Source organism: Thamnophis elegans, chromosome 2 (assembly GCF_009769535.1).
Source record: "Thamnophis elegans isolate rThaEle1 chromosome 2, rThaEle1.pri, whole genome shotgun sequence".
NCBI lineage: Eukaryota > Metazoa > Chordata > Lepidosauria > Squamata > Colubridae > Thamnophis > Thamnophis elegans.
Genome location: NC_045542.1, coordinates 8,766,182 through 8,785,483, shown reverse-complemented (window position 1 = coordinate 8,785,483; position 19,302 = coordinate 8,766,182). Strand labels below are relative to the sequence as shown.

The following is a 19,302-nucleotide window of genomic DNA, read 5'->3' as shown; positions in this document are numbered from 1 at the left end:
GCGCGAAGACTAATTCGCGCCGTTCTAAGCGCTAAGGAAGAACGCGACCCTACCATGATGACATAATCGCGGAGGGCAAAATCGCGCATTCCCAAGCACTTAGTACTCTAAACCTAACCCTAAACCTAACCCTAAACCTAACGCTAAACCTAACCCTAACGCTAAACCTAACCCTAAACCTAACCCTAAACCTAACCCTAAAACAAACCCCTAAACCTAATCCTAACGCTTACCTTAAATGAAGTCGGCTTTCTGAAGCGCCCTTCTGTTGCTGCGCTGTTGTCGCGGCGGTGATGACTCGCGGCGATGACATCGCGGCTTTAGCGCCGCGATTTTATCGCCGCGATTTTGACCAGCGCAGTTTTGACGTGCCACGATAAATTTAGCATGCTGACTGGCACAATGTTTCAGGTTTATTGAATTGGTTTTTTAAAAAAAATAAAAGCTGAAATGGATTTTAGGTGGCGCAGTGGTTAAATGCAGCACTGCAGGCTACTGCTAGATCAGCAGTTCAGCGGTTCAAATCTCACCGGCTCAGGGTTGACTCAGCCTTCCATCCTTCCGAGGTGGGTAAAATGAGGACCCAGATTGTTGGGGGCAATATGCTGACTCTCTGTAAACCGCTTAGAGAGGGCTGAAAGCCCTATGAAGCGGTATATAAGTCTACTGCTATTGCTATTGCTATTTTAGTCCAAATATAAAGGCTTACTAAAAATACTGCCAAAACAGCTATCTGAAAAGTGAAATACATTACTAAGAAAAGAGCAGCATTAACTATCCAAAACATCTCTGTACTCATCAAAGCCACACCTCTTTAAAAACAAGTGGGGAATTTGAGAGATTGTGCTGTTGTTCCACTCCTTACAAAATGAATAAAATAAAATTTCATGAATTTTCAAAAGAAGATAAAAGAGGCACCAAAAATATATATATATATGAGAGCAGGAATTTGAGATAGATGTTTGATAACTGCTCCATCTCCATCCCAGGTAGTGAAGTTTTGACTATATGAATTCCAAAATAAATATCAGTGGCATCCTGAACAGAAGGATTTCCAATGGGATTGAAGTGGTATCTTTCATATTTTACAGTCCTATTTCTTTCTAGACTTCCCCCCACTTTTTTTCTTTCTGTCAAAATGCCACTTCCTCTTAAAGGTACAGTGCTCTTGCTGTATCAGATAAATTACAAATGCCAGATGGAACATGCATCTACCGGTAATCTAAATTTCTTGGGAACTCTGGCTTTGTGGAGTTTGTCTTACTGATAAAAGCAAAGCCCCTTCTTATATTTTAATCCATTATAATGTGTTCCATGCAGCTCGCCATCACAAAAGGAAATGCTGTGTGCACGCAGGGAGATTTCTCCTGCTTCTCATTTGATGCCCAGGGATTCAACCAAAAATTGATTGGCCAATTTTTTTTTGCCCAGAAGGCAGCCAAGATATAGCTATAATGTCTTACCTTCCCCCATATCAGTGTTTCTCAACCTTGGCGACTTTAAGCCCTGTGGGCTTCAACTCCTAGAATCCCCCAGCCAGCTGTGCTGGCTGGGGGATTCTGGGAGTTGAAGTCCACAGGACTTAAAGTCGCCAAGTTGAAGAAACACTGCCCCATATTCTGGGAGTTGAAGTCCACAGGACTTAAAGTCGCCAAGTTGAAGAAACACTGCCCCATATTCTGGGAGTTGAAGTCCACAGGACTTAAAGTCGCCAAGGTTGAGAAACACTGCCCCATATTCTTTCATTTTTCAACTGATAAACATATATTTGTCTTTCAGATGCAAATATTTCTTTCCTAAAATCCATTTCAGCCAAAGAAAGAAGGGCTTTTGAAAGAGACTAAACTGACTTCACCTTGTTTGTGTCTCGCTACACTTATACAAGGAATATGCCCAATTATGTCTTAGGTACTCATTAGTGATACAAGTTGCAAACTGGGCTTGTTTCCAATACTGGGTCCACTTGTGAACTAACACACAAGCCTGCTCTTTGTGACATCCTGTCCCTGCACATGAGCAAGGAGCGAAGTAATAAAATAAAGATTCAGCAGGCTGTTATGCGTGAGGCCCCAGCTCTAGTACCATCATGGACATTTGGATCAAGCTCCCCCCCCCCCCCAAAAAAAAACAGATACAACATGCCATAGCCAGCATTATATTTGGGCCACTTTGGATAGTAGTATATGTTATGTAGCTCTTAACCATTATCATCTTTCTCCATGGAAATGCACAAGCCACATGGTGGGGTTTAATAACCGTGTGGTCAAAGCTGAGTCAGTTTGTTGCCATAATCATATTGGATGTCCTTGGACAAGACAAAGAGCTGAGGTGGCGCAGTGGTTAAATGCAGCACTGCAGGCCACTTCAGCTGACTGCAGTTCTGCAGTTCGGCTGTTCAAATCTCACTAGCTCAAGGTTGACTCAGCCTTCCATCCTTCCGAGGTGGGTGAAATGAGGACCCGGATTGTTGGGGGCGATATGCTTAGAGAGGGCTGAAAGCCCTATGAAGTGGTACATAAGTCTAACTGCTATTGCTATTGCTATTGCTATCCTGTTTGAGCTACTTTTCTTACTTTATCTGATGAGCATCTAGCTGTATGAATTATTACCACTAACTCTACTACAATGTTCCTTATTGGTACTGGTATTATACTGACTATGGCACTACTGTTACAATTGCTGTCACTGTCTTAGTGGCAGATTCACTGTCTTTTTCTTGGACAATTTTTCAGTAGCCCAACAACAACAACACTCCCCCCCCCCCAAATCACCATCCCATTTCTGCTTCTATAAGCTGCCCCTGTTCATGCATCCAAGCACGGCATTCATTAGTTTATTCTCTTGAAACAAGGCAGTGTGGAAATGCTTGGCATTAAAGGTCTCTCTCTCTCTCTCCACCAGGCATGAGCATCAGGGTGAAACCACCATGTCCTGGGAAGGGGTAGGAGATAACCAGATGAGAGGTTTGTCTTCAAGTCACCGCTAAAGCAAAGGAAGGATTGGGTAAGGGGGTGGGGTGGGGAGGGAAGCACTAGTCAGAATCAGATGTGAGGAGGCTCCTCCCCACTGTCTCATACCTGGGTCTGGATGCGGTTGAGGCCACGGAACCACAAGATCTGGCCACGGCGCAGCTCTCGCTCGGCATGGTCAATTTCCTCCTCATCCTCAGCCATTTCCTCATCTGTCATCTCATCCTTACCAGGGCCATGTCCTGCTTCCTTCAGGCATTTAAGATGGTTGGTAGGGATGGTGGCAATGACCTGCAGTGGGGAGTAAATACCCAGTCTTTTCTCTGAATAGAAGATGCTCTACATGGGGCTGCCCTTGAAGAGCATTCGGAGACTTCAGTTTGTCCAGAATGCAGCCGCGCGAGCGATTGTGGGTGCACCTCGGTACACCCACATCACACCTATCCTCCGCGAGCTGAACTGGCTGCCTATAGGTCTTCGGATACGCTTCAAGGCGCTAGTCGTCACTTATAAAGCCCTTCATGGTATTGGACCTGGGTACTTGAGAGACCGCCTGCTGCCAATTACCTCCAACAGACCGATTAGATCCCACAGATTAGGCCTCCTCCGAATTCCATCCGTTGGCCAATGCCGATTGGCTACCACCTGGAGGAGGGCCTTCTCTGTGGCTGCTCCGGCCCTCTGGAACGAGCTCCCCGTGGAGATTCGGACCCTCACCACCCTTCAGGCTTTCCCCAAAGCCCTTAAAACCTGGCTGTTCCGACAGGCCTGGGGCTGATGAGTTCTTGTCCCCGCTCGAATGGTGTGGTTGTTGATTGTTTTAAATTGTGGTATTGTTTTGTCCGTGTCTTTTTTGTTTTTGTTTGTATCCCCCCCCCCTGACTTGGTTTGTGAGCCACCCTGAGTCCCTCTGGGAATAGGGCGGCATAGAAATACAATAAAATCGAAAATGGAAATCGAAAATCGAAATCGAAAGATATCTATTGCTCAGTTTCAATATTTTTCAGGGGGGGGAAACAGTAATAGTGATGGGACATGGGGCAACCACAGATCGCTTAATGAAAACAAATAGCTCAGTAGGCCATGGATGTGGAAAAGACATATAGTGCCAAGGTGGCGCAGTGGTTAAATGCAGCACTGCAGGCTACTTCAGCTGACTGCAGTTCAGCAGTTCGGCTGTTCAAATCTCACCGGCTCAGGGTTGACTCAGCCTTCCATCCTTCCGAGGTGGGTAAAATGAGGACCTGGACTGTGGGGGCAAGTTGCTGACTCTGTAAACCGCTTAGAGAGGGCTGAAAGCACTATGAAGCGGTATATAAGTCTAACTATTGCTATTGCATATTCCATGCTAGGTGTCAAGCCTGAATTTTATCGGGATGTGGCTTTTCACCAGCAGTGCCAACATGATGTATCCAAATAAATTTGTTCTTTGAGGAAAAGCAATGCCTCGGAGTTCAATCTGTGGTGGATGCATTATTTGGAGCCTGACATTAAGGGTGATTAGGAAATACTCTAGATAATACTACATTGCAAAAATATACAGTTGTAATATAAAAGTAGTATAATAATTTTATGCAAATCTATAGGGCAATGGGTGAAAAAGAGCAGCAACAGTTTTATAGGTCTGGAGCATCTTATCTGAGGACCCAGATTGTTGGGGGCAATATGCTGACTCTCTGTAACCCGCTTAGAGAGGCCTGAAAGGCCTATGAAGCGGTATATAAGTCTACTGCTATTGCTATTGCTATTGCTATCTATGGGCAAATTTGAAATGAAGAAGATTCCCTTGAAAAAAAAAGTGGGATAGATAAGTATGGGAAGAAAGAGAGGTATACAATTCTATAAATGGTGCAGCAAAAATGACTAAGAAAAACTTTTCTTCTCTCCTGTTTCATATTTTTTTTTGGGAGGGGGCATAAATCTGAAAACAAGACCTGGAAGGAAATACCAGTACTGATGGAGAAGTAAGATAGAGCATATACTGGTGTAAATGATTTCCTTACCTGTCCCCAGACGAGTTCCCCGAAGCCCACAAAAAGACACCACAGCCATTGCTCTGCGTTCAGTGGAGAACAGCTGAATGGTTTCCCCCCAAACTGGACAATGACGATCTGTAGGGTGGGAGTGGGGAGAACAGAGGGATGGTAAGTTGATAGCCAACTTTTTAGTACTAGAAGAGACTTGCCTGAACAGGACAGAAGGAAAATCTGGGTCAGATGCAGGACTAAGAACAGATAGGAACAGATCCAGGATCTGAGGAACCAGATCCTCAGGTAAATGTAAGAAAAGGGTTTGAAAACAAAGGACCAAAATATTATGTGTTGCAGGGTAAGAAGCACCAGAGGTCTGATGCTCAATGCAAATAAAGTATCTGAGACAAACTGTCTAAATACAAATAATCCATGCATGCATGTATCCATCCATCCCTCCATCTCTCCATCTCTCCATCTCTCCATCCCTCCATCTCTCCATCCCTCTATCCTTCCGTGACCCGTCAAAACCGCGCTCGACTAAACCGCGCCCGATTAAACTGCGTCGCTGATGTCATCAACAGGGCGACAACAGCCAGCGCGGAGAAAGAAGGGCGCTTTAAATAGCGCTTTGAAAGCAAGCCGATTCAACTTAAGGTAAGGGTTAGGTTTAGGGTTAGGTTTAAGGTTAGGTTTAGGGTTAGGTTAAGGGTTGGGGTTAAGTTAAGGGTTAGGGTTAGGGTTAGGGTTAGGTTAAGGGTTAGGATTAGGTTTAGGGTTAGGTTAAGGGTTAGGTTTAGGGTTAGGTTAAGGGTTAGGTTTAGGGTTAGGTTTAGGATTAGGTTTAGGGGGGTTAGGTTTAGGTTTAGGGGTTAATTTTAGGTTTAGGGTTTACAGCGTGCTTCTGTCCCCGCGCTGTTGTCGCCCTGTTGATGACGTCAGCGACGTGGTTTAGTCGGGCGCAGTTTAGTCGAGCGCGGTTTTGTGGTGGAACCCTATCCTTCACTCCGCCTCACTATATAGACCATGTAATCAACTCCACAAGAAGGCTAAAGCTACATTAATAGAGATCAGAATCAGAATCCAACACATTTAAATAATAATAATAATAACAGAATCTTCCAAGCCCGGTTTTGCTGCCCCTCCTCCCACTTCTTATATTTCCTGTGAGTCAGGAAAGCATCTGACTGATCCTCTTCCCAGTATTATCTTGTTTCTTTGGGCTTAAAAATAACTCAATGTCTATTTGTCCAGGTAAACCATTTGTACATTATTTCCCTGATGGTAATATTTACTCTCCATACTATCCGTCTGCGTGTACACAATTTGTATTTTAATGGTATTTATCTTCTGTCAACTTTGCTTCTCTCTGTCTTCCAAGTCTATTCTTCCAGTTGCCGTCCTCACTGTCAGGATTCATACTTACAGTATGTCTACCTTGTCTATCTGTGAAGTGTCATGGACCTTTAATAACTGCAATCTACAAAGGCATGCATAAAACATTTACAATTCATAGAGACACAGATACAGGCACCACACACACACACATACACATATTGTATGACTATTGAACTATTCATTTATAGTTATACATCAGCTTTCCTGAACTAGCTACCTTTAAATGTGTTGGGATTAACTAGGATGGGAGCATTGACCATACTGGCTGAGAATCTGAGAGTTGCATGTCAACACATTCAGAGGGCACCAGGTTATGGTGGCACAGTGATTAGAATGCAGTACTGTACTGCAGGGCTAACTCACTGCTCGCTCCAGGAGTTCGATCCTGAATGGCTCAAGGTTGACTCAGCCTTCCATCCTTCCGAGCAGTGGTGGGTTTTAAAAATTTTTGGAACCTACTCTGTGGGTGTGGCCTCCTTTGTGGGAGTGGCTTGCCGGCCATGTGACCTGGTGGGAGTGGCTTGCCAGCCATGTGTTCTCTCTCTCTCTCTCTCTTTCTCTCTCTTTCCTTCTTTTGTCCCTCTGTCCCTTTTTTCTTTTTTTCTTTCATCTCTCTCACTCTTTTTCTTTCTATTTTCTTTATTTATTTCTTCCTTTCTCTCTCTCTCTCTCTCTCTCTCTCTCCCTCTCTCTCTCTCTCTCTCTCTCTCTCTGTGTGTGTGTGTGGCAGTGGTGGATTTCAAAAAATTTTGGAACCTCTTCTGTAGGTGTGGCCTGCTTTCCGGGTCCACTGGTGGAGCCTCTTCTAACCGGTTCGGTAGATTTGACGAACCGGTTCTACCGAACAGGTGCGAACTGGTAGGAACCCACCACTGCGTTCCGAGGTGGGTAAAATGAGGACCCAAAATTGTTGGGGGGGGGCAATATGCTGACTCTGTAAACCGCTTAGACAGGGCTGTAAAGCGGTATACAAGTCCAAATGCTGTTGCTATTGTTATTGTGGAAGTCCACAGAAAGAGGAAGTACGTGCCTCTTTCCCATCTTTTTCTAACTCCACCCAGCTTTTTACAACTGTTTGCTGCAAGAATATACCTGTATGCCAAAGGTGCCCAAGACAATGCTGCAGAAGATGGGGTTGCCAAAAATGCCATCAAAGACATTGCGCTCTCCGTGGATTTTGCGGGCATTGATCTCATTGAACAGCTGCATCATGACAAAGGTGTTAAAGATGATGGTGTAGTGCTCCGAGGGCGGAGAATGCAGGGGAGCGTTGCGGCCAGAGTCAATGTCAAATATAACCTCTCCTGCAGGGTAAGGAAAGGGGGTAAAGCAAATGCATCATGGACCGAGAAAGCCAGTTCCAACCAGCCAAATTCATCCCTCCACCGAAGTTCCAGTTTGGTGTTGTACCGAATGGACGAGTAAGCCCCCACCTCAGATTCACTCTTGCTGCTTACCTATCAGCCCCTCATGACAGATGACAAGCTGCCAGCCCAGACATTCAAATCAACATGTTGGGATTGGAATCCTAGATCTTCTTGAGAGATGCAAGACTTCTTGTTAGGAGGGATCTTACTTTAGCATGTAAAAAAAATAAATAAGGGCTTCTCCCTCAACCCCACCCTTTCCAGGGGAAAGAGCTTTGGTTCTCTTGGAAACGGCAGAAAAGGAATACATAGACGTGTGTTGTTACGGTGAGTGGGAGAGAAGGAACTAAGATTCGCCTCCAGTTCTGATTAGAGTGGAATTTCCAGTTTACAGCTGAATCTAAAGGAATTTGATTCAAGCCCAGTCTATTCTTTAGAGCAGGAGTGTCAAATGCAAGGCCGGCACGCCGGATCCGGCCCTCCGGTTGCTTAGATCTGGCCCGCGGGGCTGCCCTGGAAACAGCAAAGAGCTGGCCTGTGGTGCCTCTGCCAGCGGAAACCGAGCTTGGGAGCCTGTTTTCATTGGCAGAGCGCTCCGGCCACCACAGGTGTTCCTGACACGAGTGATGTCAAGCTGGCCATGCTCCCCCCCCCCCGCAAGGTAAAACACAACCCCGATGCAGCCCTCAAATCGAGTTTGACACCCCAGCTTTAGAGTAACGGGGAAGCTAAGAATTCTGCTAAGTTCATCGTAAGTTCATCTTCATCGTTTCCGGTATCTGTTGTTTCTATACAAGCTCAATCACATGGGGCTTTGAAACTTGGAACTTCTCAATAAGGGTGGAGATAGCACCTATGCATGGGTTGACATGGTCCGTGCTCTGATTGGACCGAGTCCGATTACTAATTAATTAACCACTATATAACCCCACTCCATTAGTGGTACCACCCAGTTTTCCGACTCAGTCCACTCAATTCCTTATATTCCTTGTACTCCTGAGATTGTTGTTCTTCGGAAGTTGAGCTCGGGCCCTTCGGGGTTCCATTGCATGTTGTAATCTTTTGCTTTTTGACTTACTGTTCTGACCCCCCCCTCGTTCCACACCAAAGCACACTCCGAGCCAGAGATAAATTACGGCATTTAATGAACAAACAAACAGGCCCTTGGCAGCAGCCCAGCACAGACAAGCTTGGGCAGCAATAAACACAGATAAGGCTTGGCAGCAATCCAGCCTGCCAAGCTCACACAAAGTTCTTCGACATTCGATTCTGTGTTGACTTCTGCAAAGAGGGGCGTGTGCACAAGGAGCCTTTTTATAGTCTGGAGAGGAGCCTAATGACCATCAGCTGAGTGCAATTACCTCCTGTAATTGCGTAATTGTTCCTGACGCCTATTAGCTCTTCGATGGTGTGCATCTAGGAACAACTCACTACTGGTCTCCGGCTCACTCTCCCTTGTCTCCTCCACACTGGTCCAGGGCTCAGACGCCTCCTGGTGGCCAACCAGCCTCTCTGTGCCCTGCTCAGAGTTGGAACCCTGTCCAGGGTCCTCCATATCCTCCAGAGCTGACTCAGAGGGCCACTCGCTGTCGGAGTCTGGTGGCAGCTCCAACGGCTCCTGCTGGGCCACAACACTTACTAAATTTGTTTTTATTGGGGTAACACGAGGAGTCTGTCTTTCTTTTTCTTCGCCAGAAAACTGGGCGGTACCACTAATGGAGAGGGTTATATAGTGGTTAATTAATTAGTAATCAGACTCAGTCCAATCAGAGAACGGACAGCATCAACCCATGCATATAGATGCTATCTCCACCTTATTAGAAGAGGCGTATCAGGTAAGTTACCAAAGTTGCCCTTTCTTTACATCAACTTTGCAACTTGGAGCATCTTTACTGCTTCCTAGTTTAGAGGAGCAGTCTCTTCATCCGAACTTTCCCGTAGCTCTTTCAAAATTCTGACTGCGGTTTTAGCAATTCTCTGTTTTTATCCCCTCCATTGCAAATTGTACTACAAGTGTCTATTCAAAGTTGAAAAGGAAATTTTATTTCTTGCTTCCCCCCCCCCCAACTAAAGTTTGATTCTATTTATACCTGGTGAAGTTGATCTCCACACCACCACCACCCCATCTGAATGACAAACAGACGGTGCTATGGAATTATTTTTCTCGCCTGTCTTTCATTTTTCCCCCTTTAAATTTGGGGAAAAAATGTAGCACAGGTTGTAAAACTCTTGTCTCGCATGCCAGGAATTAGGGATAAAATACCCCCGGAAGAGAGATGTGACAGTCATCATTATTGAATTGCCTTGATGAGGCAAAACTAGGCCATAGAAACCCAGAAAATTTCTGGGACAGTAAGTGGAGTTCTCCAACCTTTTACCTTCTACCCTTCCATAGTTCCCTTATAAACTCACCCACAAAGAGGAGGGTGAAGATGATAATGAGCTGGTACACAGCATGGCCCAAAATATTCTTCATCATGGTCCGGGATATGAGGGGTTTGTTGCGTCCATAGGGTTTGCGCAGCAGCAGGGCCTCAGTTGGGGGCTCGGTGGCAAGTGCCAAGGAAGCAAATGTATCCATAATGAGATTCACCCACAGCATCTGTACTGCCTTGAGAGGAGAATCCTTTAGGAGAAATTGAGAAGGAAAATTGTAACATCTCCAGGAAGTGAAGGAAGCATATACCCATCCACCTCTAGGCATACTAAGCATACTCTGTCCACCTGAAGATACCAATGGACTTGCTTAGAAATGAACAAACTTTCTTGTAACACAGTCAGTGCTAGTCAAAGCCACTGGTTCTTGGGGTGTATTAGGTGATACTTCATCAATATATTTATCTATGTATCATCACAAGGGGCATTTCCAGGCAGAAGTTCTCAAGAGAGATTGAGGCCTTATGGGAGAGCAGCCATGCTACTCTGTGGTAATCAAAATTCAGAAGGAATCTGGTAGCACCTCTGTTAGGCAAAAAAGGCTGCTATCAGGCTACTTTTGAATTTCAGCTTGAGTCTATGCTTCCACTAAGTGCTGAGCTTATGAATAACTGCCTCAAAATCAAAAAGAGGAGGAAATGGAGAAGGAATCCATCAAGAATGAAAGGAGTCTTGCTTTCCTGAATTTACTTGTTGATGGACAGCTCCAAAGACTCGTCCTTGTGCTCCATTTTTATTCTTTTATTTTAAACTGGATTGAATTGGACAGTCCTTTAAATAGAAGATGACAGTGAAGAGAGTACTGTATTGTACAGTTTGGGAGTAACTTGCAAGGTACAATTGACAGGTAGGGAGAAAGTTAGCTCTTTCACCTGTGGTATCTCCCACCTGTTATTTCCCTCTGGAAATCTCTGCAGTATCATTAAAATTAAAAAGGAGTTGGGAACCAAATGTCTGCCTTGAACTGAGTCACTCTGACTCTACTCTGGAGATCTGTGAGTTATATACTGATATCAGAGTATAAATCATTGGGATAGATTAGCCACTTCTATAACTTGGTGTACAGACTTCAAATGTTCTATTGATTCAATCTGCTTTTCACAGTCTCATTAGGATCTGGTATGTAATAATCTGAATTACAAGAGTGATTCAGTGCAAGAACAATGCAAATGTGGACGTGTTTACTTCAATAATTGCTGCATCTTTCTGTCAAAAGCTCCCTTTTTATGGGAGAAACAGGAGGATTGGGTACAGCGATTATCTTTGTTAGCACAATCCTTGTGCTCCTTTCCTTGAGTGGTAGAGCAGAAGAACTAAGGGGAAAGAAGATAACTACTTAGATATGTCAGCAAAGACTCAATCGTCCAGGCCAAAGATATCATGGCAACTGGACCAAAATTTGTTAATCTGAGATGTTTCGCTTACCATCCAGAAAACTTCATCAGTCAAAAAAAAAAAAAATAGGCAGAGATTTTTTTAAATTGATTTTTTAATAATTTTAACAGATGAAGCTTCCTGGAGGGGAAGCGGAATGTCTCAGGTTAACAAATTTTGGTCCAGTTGCCACGATTCAACCTTTTAGATGACTACTTAGGGTTTGGCAGATGCTCGACTATTAATATTGGGGGCTGCTGGGGCTCATTTTAATATAGCATAATTTTTCATTATTTTAAAAAAATGCTTTATAGTCAGATTAATAGCATACATTTACAGATGTTCATCTAATTATTTTTACATACACACATACAAACACACACTTGTCTTTTCTGAAATGAAAAGGTGATTAAATGCATTTAATTCAGAGGTTAAAATTATGAGAGGTGGTGGTACTACTACTACTACTACTACTACTACTACTACTACTACTACTAACTGGGAGGTAAGTGGGTAATCCAGGATGTCTCCAGAGGACACTGTGTATGTATGCATGTATGTATGATGTATGCATGTATATATACAGTATGTACACACACACAACTACTAAGGCAACAGGTAGTTATAGGTATAAATTGTGCATATGTGTGTAAGGGTGGGTGTTTGTGTGATTGTGTGACTCATGCCCACTCTTGAATCCTCCCATCACCCTAGTTCAGTGCTATAAGAGAAATTGCTAAATGGAGGTGGAATTTGGGGTCAGCCTCATTTTCAGCAAAATCTTACACATGACAGATGGTATTTTTCAAAAGTCATTTTCCATTCTGTTAAATACATGTCAAAAATGTTAAGGACTTTCTGAGCTCAGTGCCTTCCAGATGTGTTAGAACTGCATACTGCATACCGGCTGGTGTCAAGCTCCTGGCTTCGGATTAAACCCAAATTAATTTTCTTTCCAAGCATGAGTCTCCCAGTCTCATTGGCAAGACGTGCTGAGATGAAAGGGGCAGGATTGGAAGCATTCCAGTAACCCAGCTGTTCCCTAACATTCAACCACTGTATATCCCAATAGATACTATGGAAAGAGACAGTTTGATGTGGTGGTTAATACACCAAGCTAGACCATAAATTCTAAACATGCCTTAGGTACAAAACTGGCTGGTTGATCTTAGGCCAGTAACTCACTTTTGTCTCTTAAGAAGAGAAGGGCAAGCTACTTGTGAAAATCTTACCAAGAAAACAGCAGGGACTTGTCCAGTATTCACCAGGAATCAACACTGATTTGAACACACACACACACACACACACACACACACACACACACAAACACACACATATATAGTCCATGTTTTTATTTTTGACTGTATTTCCATGAACCAGCAAACAGCCAGATCTTTTCACTGGTAAGGAAGGAATTGGCAGATGTCTCTCTTTCTAAAGCTTTCTTCTGAATCTTTATGTCTAGGGGCAGAATTTTGGGATTTGTCGCACACCTGGACAGATACTCAATTAGCAATAGCAATAGCAGTTAGACTTATATACCGCTTCATAGGGCTTTCATCCCTCTCTAAGCGGTTTACAGAGTCAGCATATCACCCCCACAGTCTGGGTCCTCATTTCACCCACCTCGGAAGGATGGAAGGCTGAGTCAACCTTGAGCTGGTGAGATTAGAACCGCTGAACTGCAGATAACAATCAGCTGAAGTGGCCTGCAGTACTGCACCCTAACCACTGCACCACCTCAGCTCTTCTAGAGCAGTGTTTCTCAACCTTGGCAACTTGAAGATGTCTGGACTTCAACTCCCAGAATTCCCCAGCCAGCGAATGCTGGCTGGGGAATTCTGGGAGTTGAAGTCCGGACATCTTCAAGTTGCCAAGGTTGAGAAACACTGTTCTAGAGAAAGAGAAATCTATGACCACTGCAGGAAATTTAGGAATCAAGTATCTGAAAAAATTTCTGCTTTACTACCTGTATAGTCATGATAATGTTGGAAGGTCTCGTCCAGCTGCCCTCACCATCTGTTTGTTTAAAATTTTTTAAAATTTACATTTATTAGCAAGTAACAAATGATAATACAGTGGAGTATATATATACAGGCAAAATACAAATAGCCTTATTTAATTAAATTATTTAGAATGCTGGACCTGGATAGTAGGCAATCATTATGTCTGTGTTTAAACCAGATGAAATAAAAAAAAAATCATCTTGTGTTTTATCATAATACAGTACTACCATCTTTTTAAGTTGGGTTTTCCATTAGGATTATTTCCTAGAATCTCTGGCATCATACAGAGTTATTCAGATCCTTTCCTGATTTCCAGGATCTTGCTACTGTCTGTCTCACGGCAACCAGGAAGAAAACTATTAATTCTTTATCTTTCAAAATGTTGCTTGGGTTACTAAAAAACAAAAAAACCCTCAACGTTCTAGTAAGTTCAATTTAGGAGATAATATATACGTAGTCCTTGACTTACAAGCACAATTGAACTCAACATTTCTGTTGCTCAGTGAGACTTTTATTAAGTCAGTGTTTCTCAATCTTGGTGACTTTAAGTCCTGTGGACTTCAACTCCCAGAATTCCCCAGCCAGCATAGCTATGCTGGCTGGGGAATTCTGGGAATTGAAGTCCACAGGACTTAAAGTCATCAAGGTTGAGAAACACTGTGTTAAGTGAATTTTGCCCTATATTTCAATCTTTCTTGCCACCTTCTTGTTGCTGTAATTGTTAAGTTAGTAACACAGTTGTTAAACAAATCTGTTTAATGACTTTAAGATTTAAGATTTAGTTTATTTGTATGCCGCCCTTCTCCGGGAGGGACTCAGGGTGGCGAACAACTCAAAAGGGGAAAGGGGATACAAACGCAATACACGTAATTAAATACACAAGAGTCATACAGCCATACAAGTTGAGAGGGGAGGGGAACTCATCAACCCCAGGCCTGCCGGCACAGCCAGGTTTTGACGGCTTTCCAGAAGGCCTGGAGAGAGGTGAGAAGGTCACAAAAGGTGATCACATGACCCCTGGACACTGAAACTGACATAAATATTGGTCAGTTGCCAAGCACCTGAATTTTGATCATGTGACCACGTATGATGCTGCAAGCGTAATATGTGTGAAATATGTGTGAAAAACTTTTTTCAGTGCCGTCGTTATTTTGAACAGTCACGAAATAAATTGTTGTAAGTCAAGGACTATCTGTATCCTATCTGTATCCTATTTCTTTACATTTTCTACAGCATATTTTGCCCTTCCCATCTGGGATCACATAGATAGCAACCTGAAGGAGACTATATTAAGTTTTTTAATTTTCCAAGGCTTTCTTTTCAGTTTTATTTACATGTTGTCATGTTTTATTAGCATTTTAACTCAGTTTTATAAATTGGTCTGGAAGTTTTATTGAAGGATAGTCTGGAAAGAAAGTGGAATAAATAAAAAATAAAATAGAGTCAAGCTTCATCATAGGTCTAATGAAAGAAGGGAATGATGAAGACATTTTTAAAAATCCTTTGCATCTGTGCTTTAAAATTCATGGGGGGTTATTTGATTCTATACTGTTCATTATTCCTCAATCCAGTATATAATCTTTAAATGGACTGACCCAATAAACACAAGTTGTAAGTAATTGGAGCTGAAGCATGTTTGACTGTAGGTGTAACCCAGAGGTGGGTTCCTACCGGTTCGCACCGGTTCGATAGAACCGGTTCATCAAATCTACCAAACCGGTTAGAAGAGGTTCCACCAGTGGACCCGGAAAGCAGGCCACACAGAAGAGGTTCCAAAAATTTTTGAAACCCACCACTGGCGTAACCTAAATTTATAGAAAGAAATCCATCTAAAAAAGAGTGAGAAGTAGCTGGTTTTTATGTGCCTCCATGCACATTTAACTAGAAGTGCTTTGCTGACTATTTACTCAAAATTGTCATTTGCAGAAAGTAGCAGATCACCTAATAATGCCTTGTATCTATCACTGTGTGGCTTGAACCAAGACGTGATCAGATCTTGGGACAATTTTAAGCTGATTTATCTAACTTCATTGTCCATTGACTCTAAACCACCCGTGACATCAGGAAATTTTACCATAGAGCAGTGTTTCTCAACCTTAGCAATGTTAGGATGGGTGGATTTCAACTCCCAGAACTTCCCCAGAAAACTTACGAGAACATGTATCACAAAAGACATACACATTTCCTTTATTAGAGTGGATTTATAAGTCCCCCACCCTCAGCCAAATATGAGGATCTGGTTTCACTGTGTAAATGAAGACTCAATCATTCCGGTCAAAAACATCTAAAAAGATTAAATCATGACAACAGGGCCAAAGTTTATTAAACTGAGACGTTTCATTATTCATCCAAGTAACTTCTTCAGTCAAAATGAATAAAATTAGGTTAGGCAGAGAATCAGAGAGTTGTTGGAATGTACTAACTCTTGCCACATCAACTGCAAAGGATTCTCCCTGAAATGTGTTGCATTCAATGTATTGGAACACTCCAAAATGATGTTGCACAGAAGAATACTAAAACCTGTTCTCTATCACCCCAGAGGGAAGATTAATGGATTTAAGTTACACAAAGGCAAATTCCAGTCAAAGAATTGGAAACAGCTTCTTAGCGGTAAGAGAAGTTCAGTGGTGAAACTAATTACTCGGGGAGGTAATGGGACTTGCATTGAACAGCTCTCAGTTGGGAACATTTTTGTGGATCACAGATCTGAATTTGTTGGCTTAGTGCAGTGGTTCCCAAACTTGGCAACTTTAAGACTTGTGGACTTCAACTCCCAGAATTCTGGGAGTTGAAGTCCACAAGTCTTAAAGTTGCCAAGTTTGGGAACCACTGGCTTAGTGGCTCCTTCTAAATTTAAGGTTCTAAATAAGTTATCATGATTTGATGAAGGATTACCTCTCCTTCTCTTAAGCTCTCTCATCTTTGAATCTTCATTTCCTATACAGTCATCTAAGACACACACTCACATACTTTTTACACCTGGGATGTGAGAAACAGCTGGAACAGATCATCCCATTGTATCCCCATTGTGTATTTTCCCAATTTCTAGACCGTCCAGGCCTCCATCTTCCATTTACTGCTCCACCTTGCAATGCAGCCCACCTGGGTGATGCAGGCCCCGGTGAAGGCTACGATGACGGCCACCACATTGACAGTGAGCTGGAACTGCAGGAATTTGGAGATGCTGTCATAAACATTGCGACCCCACATCACCGCCTTGACGATGCTGGAGAAATTGTCATCAGTCAGGATGATGTCAGAGGCCTCTTTCGCCACATCGGTGCCTGCTATGCCCTGAGGATGACACGAAAGTAGAGGGTTGGTACGTTCTTCTTTTTGCGATGAGTAAAAAACAAATAAAACACCCTCTCCCTTTCCCCCTTAAAGACTGTAATGATCCCAATAGTTGTGTGTTCTAATAGTATTTTCATTGATCTAATTCATCCATTGCTAACCCTATGCCAATTAAAACACATATGTTTATTTATTTATTGATATGCTATATGGTTGTAGATGGGAACTCTGCATTATAACATAACAATATTCCTGAAAGCAATAAAGTCAGGAGAGAAATCACAACAGAATCAAACTTTATAAGCTTGCATGTTTCTCCAAATCTATTATTTTCTTGACAGAAGTTAAACCCAATACCTCCTAACAGTAATGGGGAGCAAATGGCAATATTCCTGGGGATTTCACTAGACTGATTCTTTAATTAAAACACTTGTGATCTCTGGTTAGGACCATCCCAAGCATTGGCTAAGTAGGGGGAAAAATTAAGTCTGCACCCCAGGTCAGGTATAAAGGGCAAATCAACAAAATATGTACAAGTGTCTTAAACCTCCATCACTTAACACATGGGTAGGCATTCCTAATAAGTGATCTTGCCAGTGTGAACTCCCTTTCAGCAGGGATAGGATGGACACAATGTTTAGAGGCCAAAGTCTCTAGAGTCGTGGTAGAAAGTTTTTGACTTGTTTTGTACATCTAAATCAAATGCTGTCTTGTTAACTTCGGGCAGAGCTTTTTCTGGACCAAGATGTGTGGGTTGAGACTCTGCAGTGTGACATATTATTGGCTGTATGCTCCTTCCATTTGAGGATGCAGCTAGGTTTGACTGGTCTCATAAAATATACCTGCTAGATTCCCCACAGGGGTTCCTGGGTATCCCTGATTCTTCTCCCCACCCCACCCCTAGTCATTCCCTTTTTCTCTCCTCTGTTCTCTCTCTGCCAACATCACCTCTTCCTTTAGGAGAAATAAGCACCAGCTCCTGATTTATTTACTGTACTTCTTTCCTGTAAACACTGTAGGAGGAGAACTATGTTAATCTATGGTAGCCAAAAATTAGGAGTTTAGTGTGAACTATTTCATCAGAAGTGTGGAGTGGTTAAGCAGATGCAGCATTTAAATTGGGGCGATGCTTCCTTCCCCCCCCCCACCTCAATTTAATTTCTACATCAGTTTAGCTACTCCATTATTCTGATGAAGTGAGCTATGGCTTACAAAAACTGTTTTTTCTTTAAAAAAATGTGTTAGTTGGAAAAGATGCTACCAAAGTTAGATCCACACATTAAAGGGGGGAAAAAAGAGAGATAAAACTGCATTGTATTCTACAAGGCTAAGAAAGATAATTAGCTAGCCAGCCAGCCAGGAGAACTTGACTAAGAAGAGAAACAGAACCTTTGATACAAATACACAGACATGCATACACACACCTTTGAATGCCTCGGAAACTGTGGAACCCAGTTCTGTGTTCTAGAGTAGCAACTCCAAAATGACTCTGGGTGACTTACAGTTTTAAAAGAATGCATAATATAAAAGAAAAATAAGAAAACCTAAACAAAACCACAGAAGTAACCAAAGAATGTCAGGGGTTCCACAAACTCTCCCATCCCAGGAATGGGAAGAAGAGAGTCAGATTGTTAGAAATTTATATAATATTTAAAGGAGGGATCCACATAATATTTCTGGGGTTTAGCTCCTTAAAGTAGTGAAGATACAGAGCTGTAACATAGGTACCCATTTCTACCTGCACCACTGTATGTTGGACCAGCTGTGGCATCAGGAAACCCATGTAGATTTCATTGCAGTAGTTCAATTGCAAGGGGACCAGACATGAATGACCATGTGAAGGATCTTCTACTCAAAGAAAAGCTACAACTCCATGAGAACAACCTCCCCCCTCAAGTTGTCCAATAGTCTTGGATGGGGAGATATAACACCAACCAAGATTAAAAATGAAATCAACTCAGCCTTAGCCACACACTCTTGTCAGGGTTGAGTCTGTCCCTCCCTACCCAGAGATGAACAGCCTCCAGACATAGGGCCACTACATTGGCAGCTTCAACTGCGCCACTCAAGTTGAGATGCACAATTGGGTATCATCAGCATAATGACGATATACTGTTATTTGTTAATGCCTGGAATAGAGTTCTGTTCTATCCTAGTGATAATACTGAACCCCAAACTGACATATGACTTCACCAATTGTTTCATGTAGATGTTAAAAAGGAGGGACAAATGGTTGAACCTTGAGGCACCCCGTAGGTGAGAGCTGCAGGTTATGACTTTGCGTGTGAGATGTATGTGTGCACCTACAGTGTCATGTACCTAAATCCTCTTCAAATTCTCCCAACATCTTGCAGCAGAATTTTTCCCACGAATATGTACTAACTGTTGGTCATTCAGTGTTAGACCAATAATACACAACGCCCGTTCGTTGCATCGCTGAAAATCTGCTATCTTCTTGGCATCATCATTGCTATCTGGATTCCAAGCA

General features: G+C 42.8%; 1 protein-coding gene across 10 annotated transcripts in view; it reads right to left on the bottom strand.

Annotated features, from left to right (window-relative positions):
- The window catches only part of ATP2B3 (ATPase plasma membrane Ca2+ transporting 3), a 101,631-nt gene that overhangs the window by 20,769 nt on the left and 61,560 nt on the right, over positions 1–19,302 (bottom strand). For all 10 annotated transcript variants that reach the window (XM_032210740.1, XM_032210743.1, XM_032210736.1 and 7 more), the window contains 5 exons: positions 16,623–16,814; positions 10,117–10,330; positions 7,430–7,641; positions 4,973–5,080; positions 3,078–3,260 (listed from right to left, as the gene is read on the bottom strand). In XM_032210740.1, the coding sequence (XP_032066631.1) occupies positions 3,078–3,260; positions 4,973–5,080; positions 7,430–7,641; positions 10,117–10,330; positions 16,623–16,814 (909 nt within the window). The remainder of the gene's footprint in view (positions 1–3,077; positions 3,261–4,972; positions 5,081–7,429; positions 7,642–10,116; positions 10,331–16,622; positions 16,815–19,302) is intronic.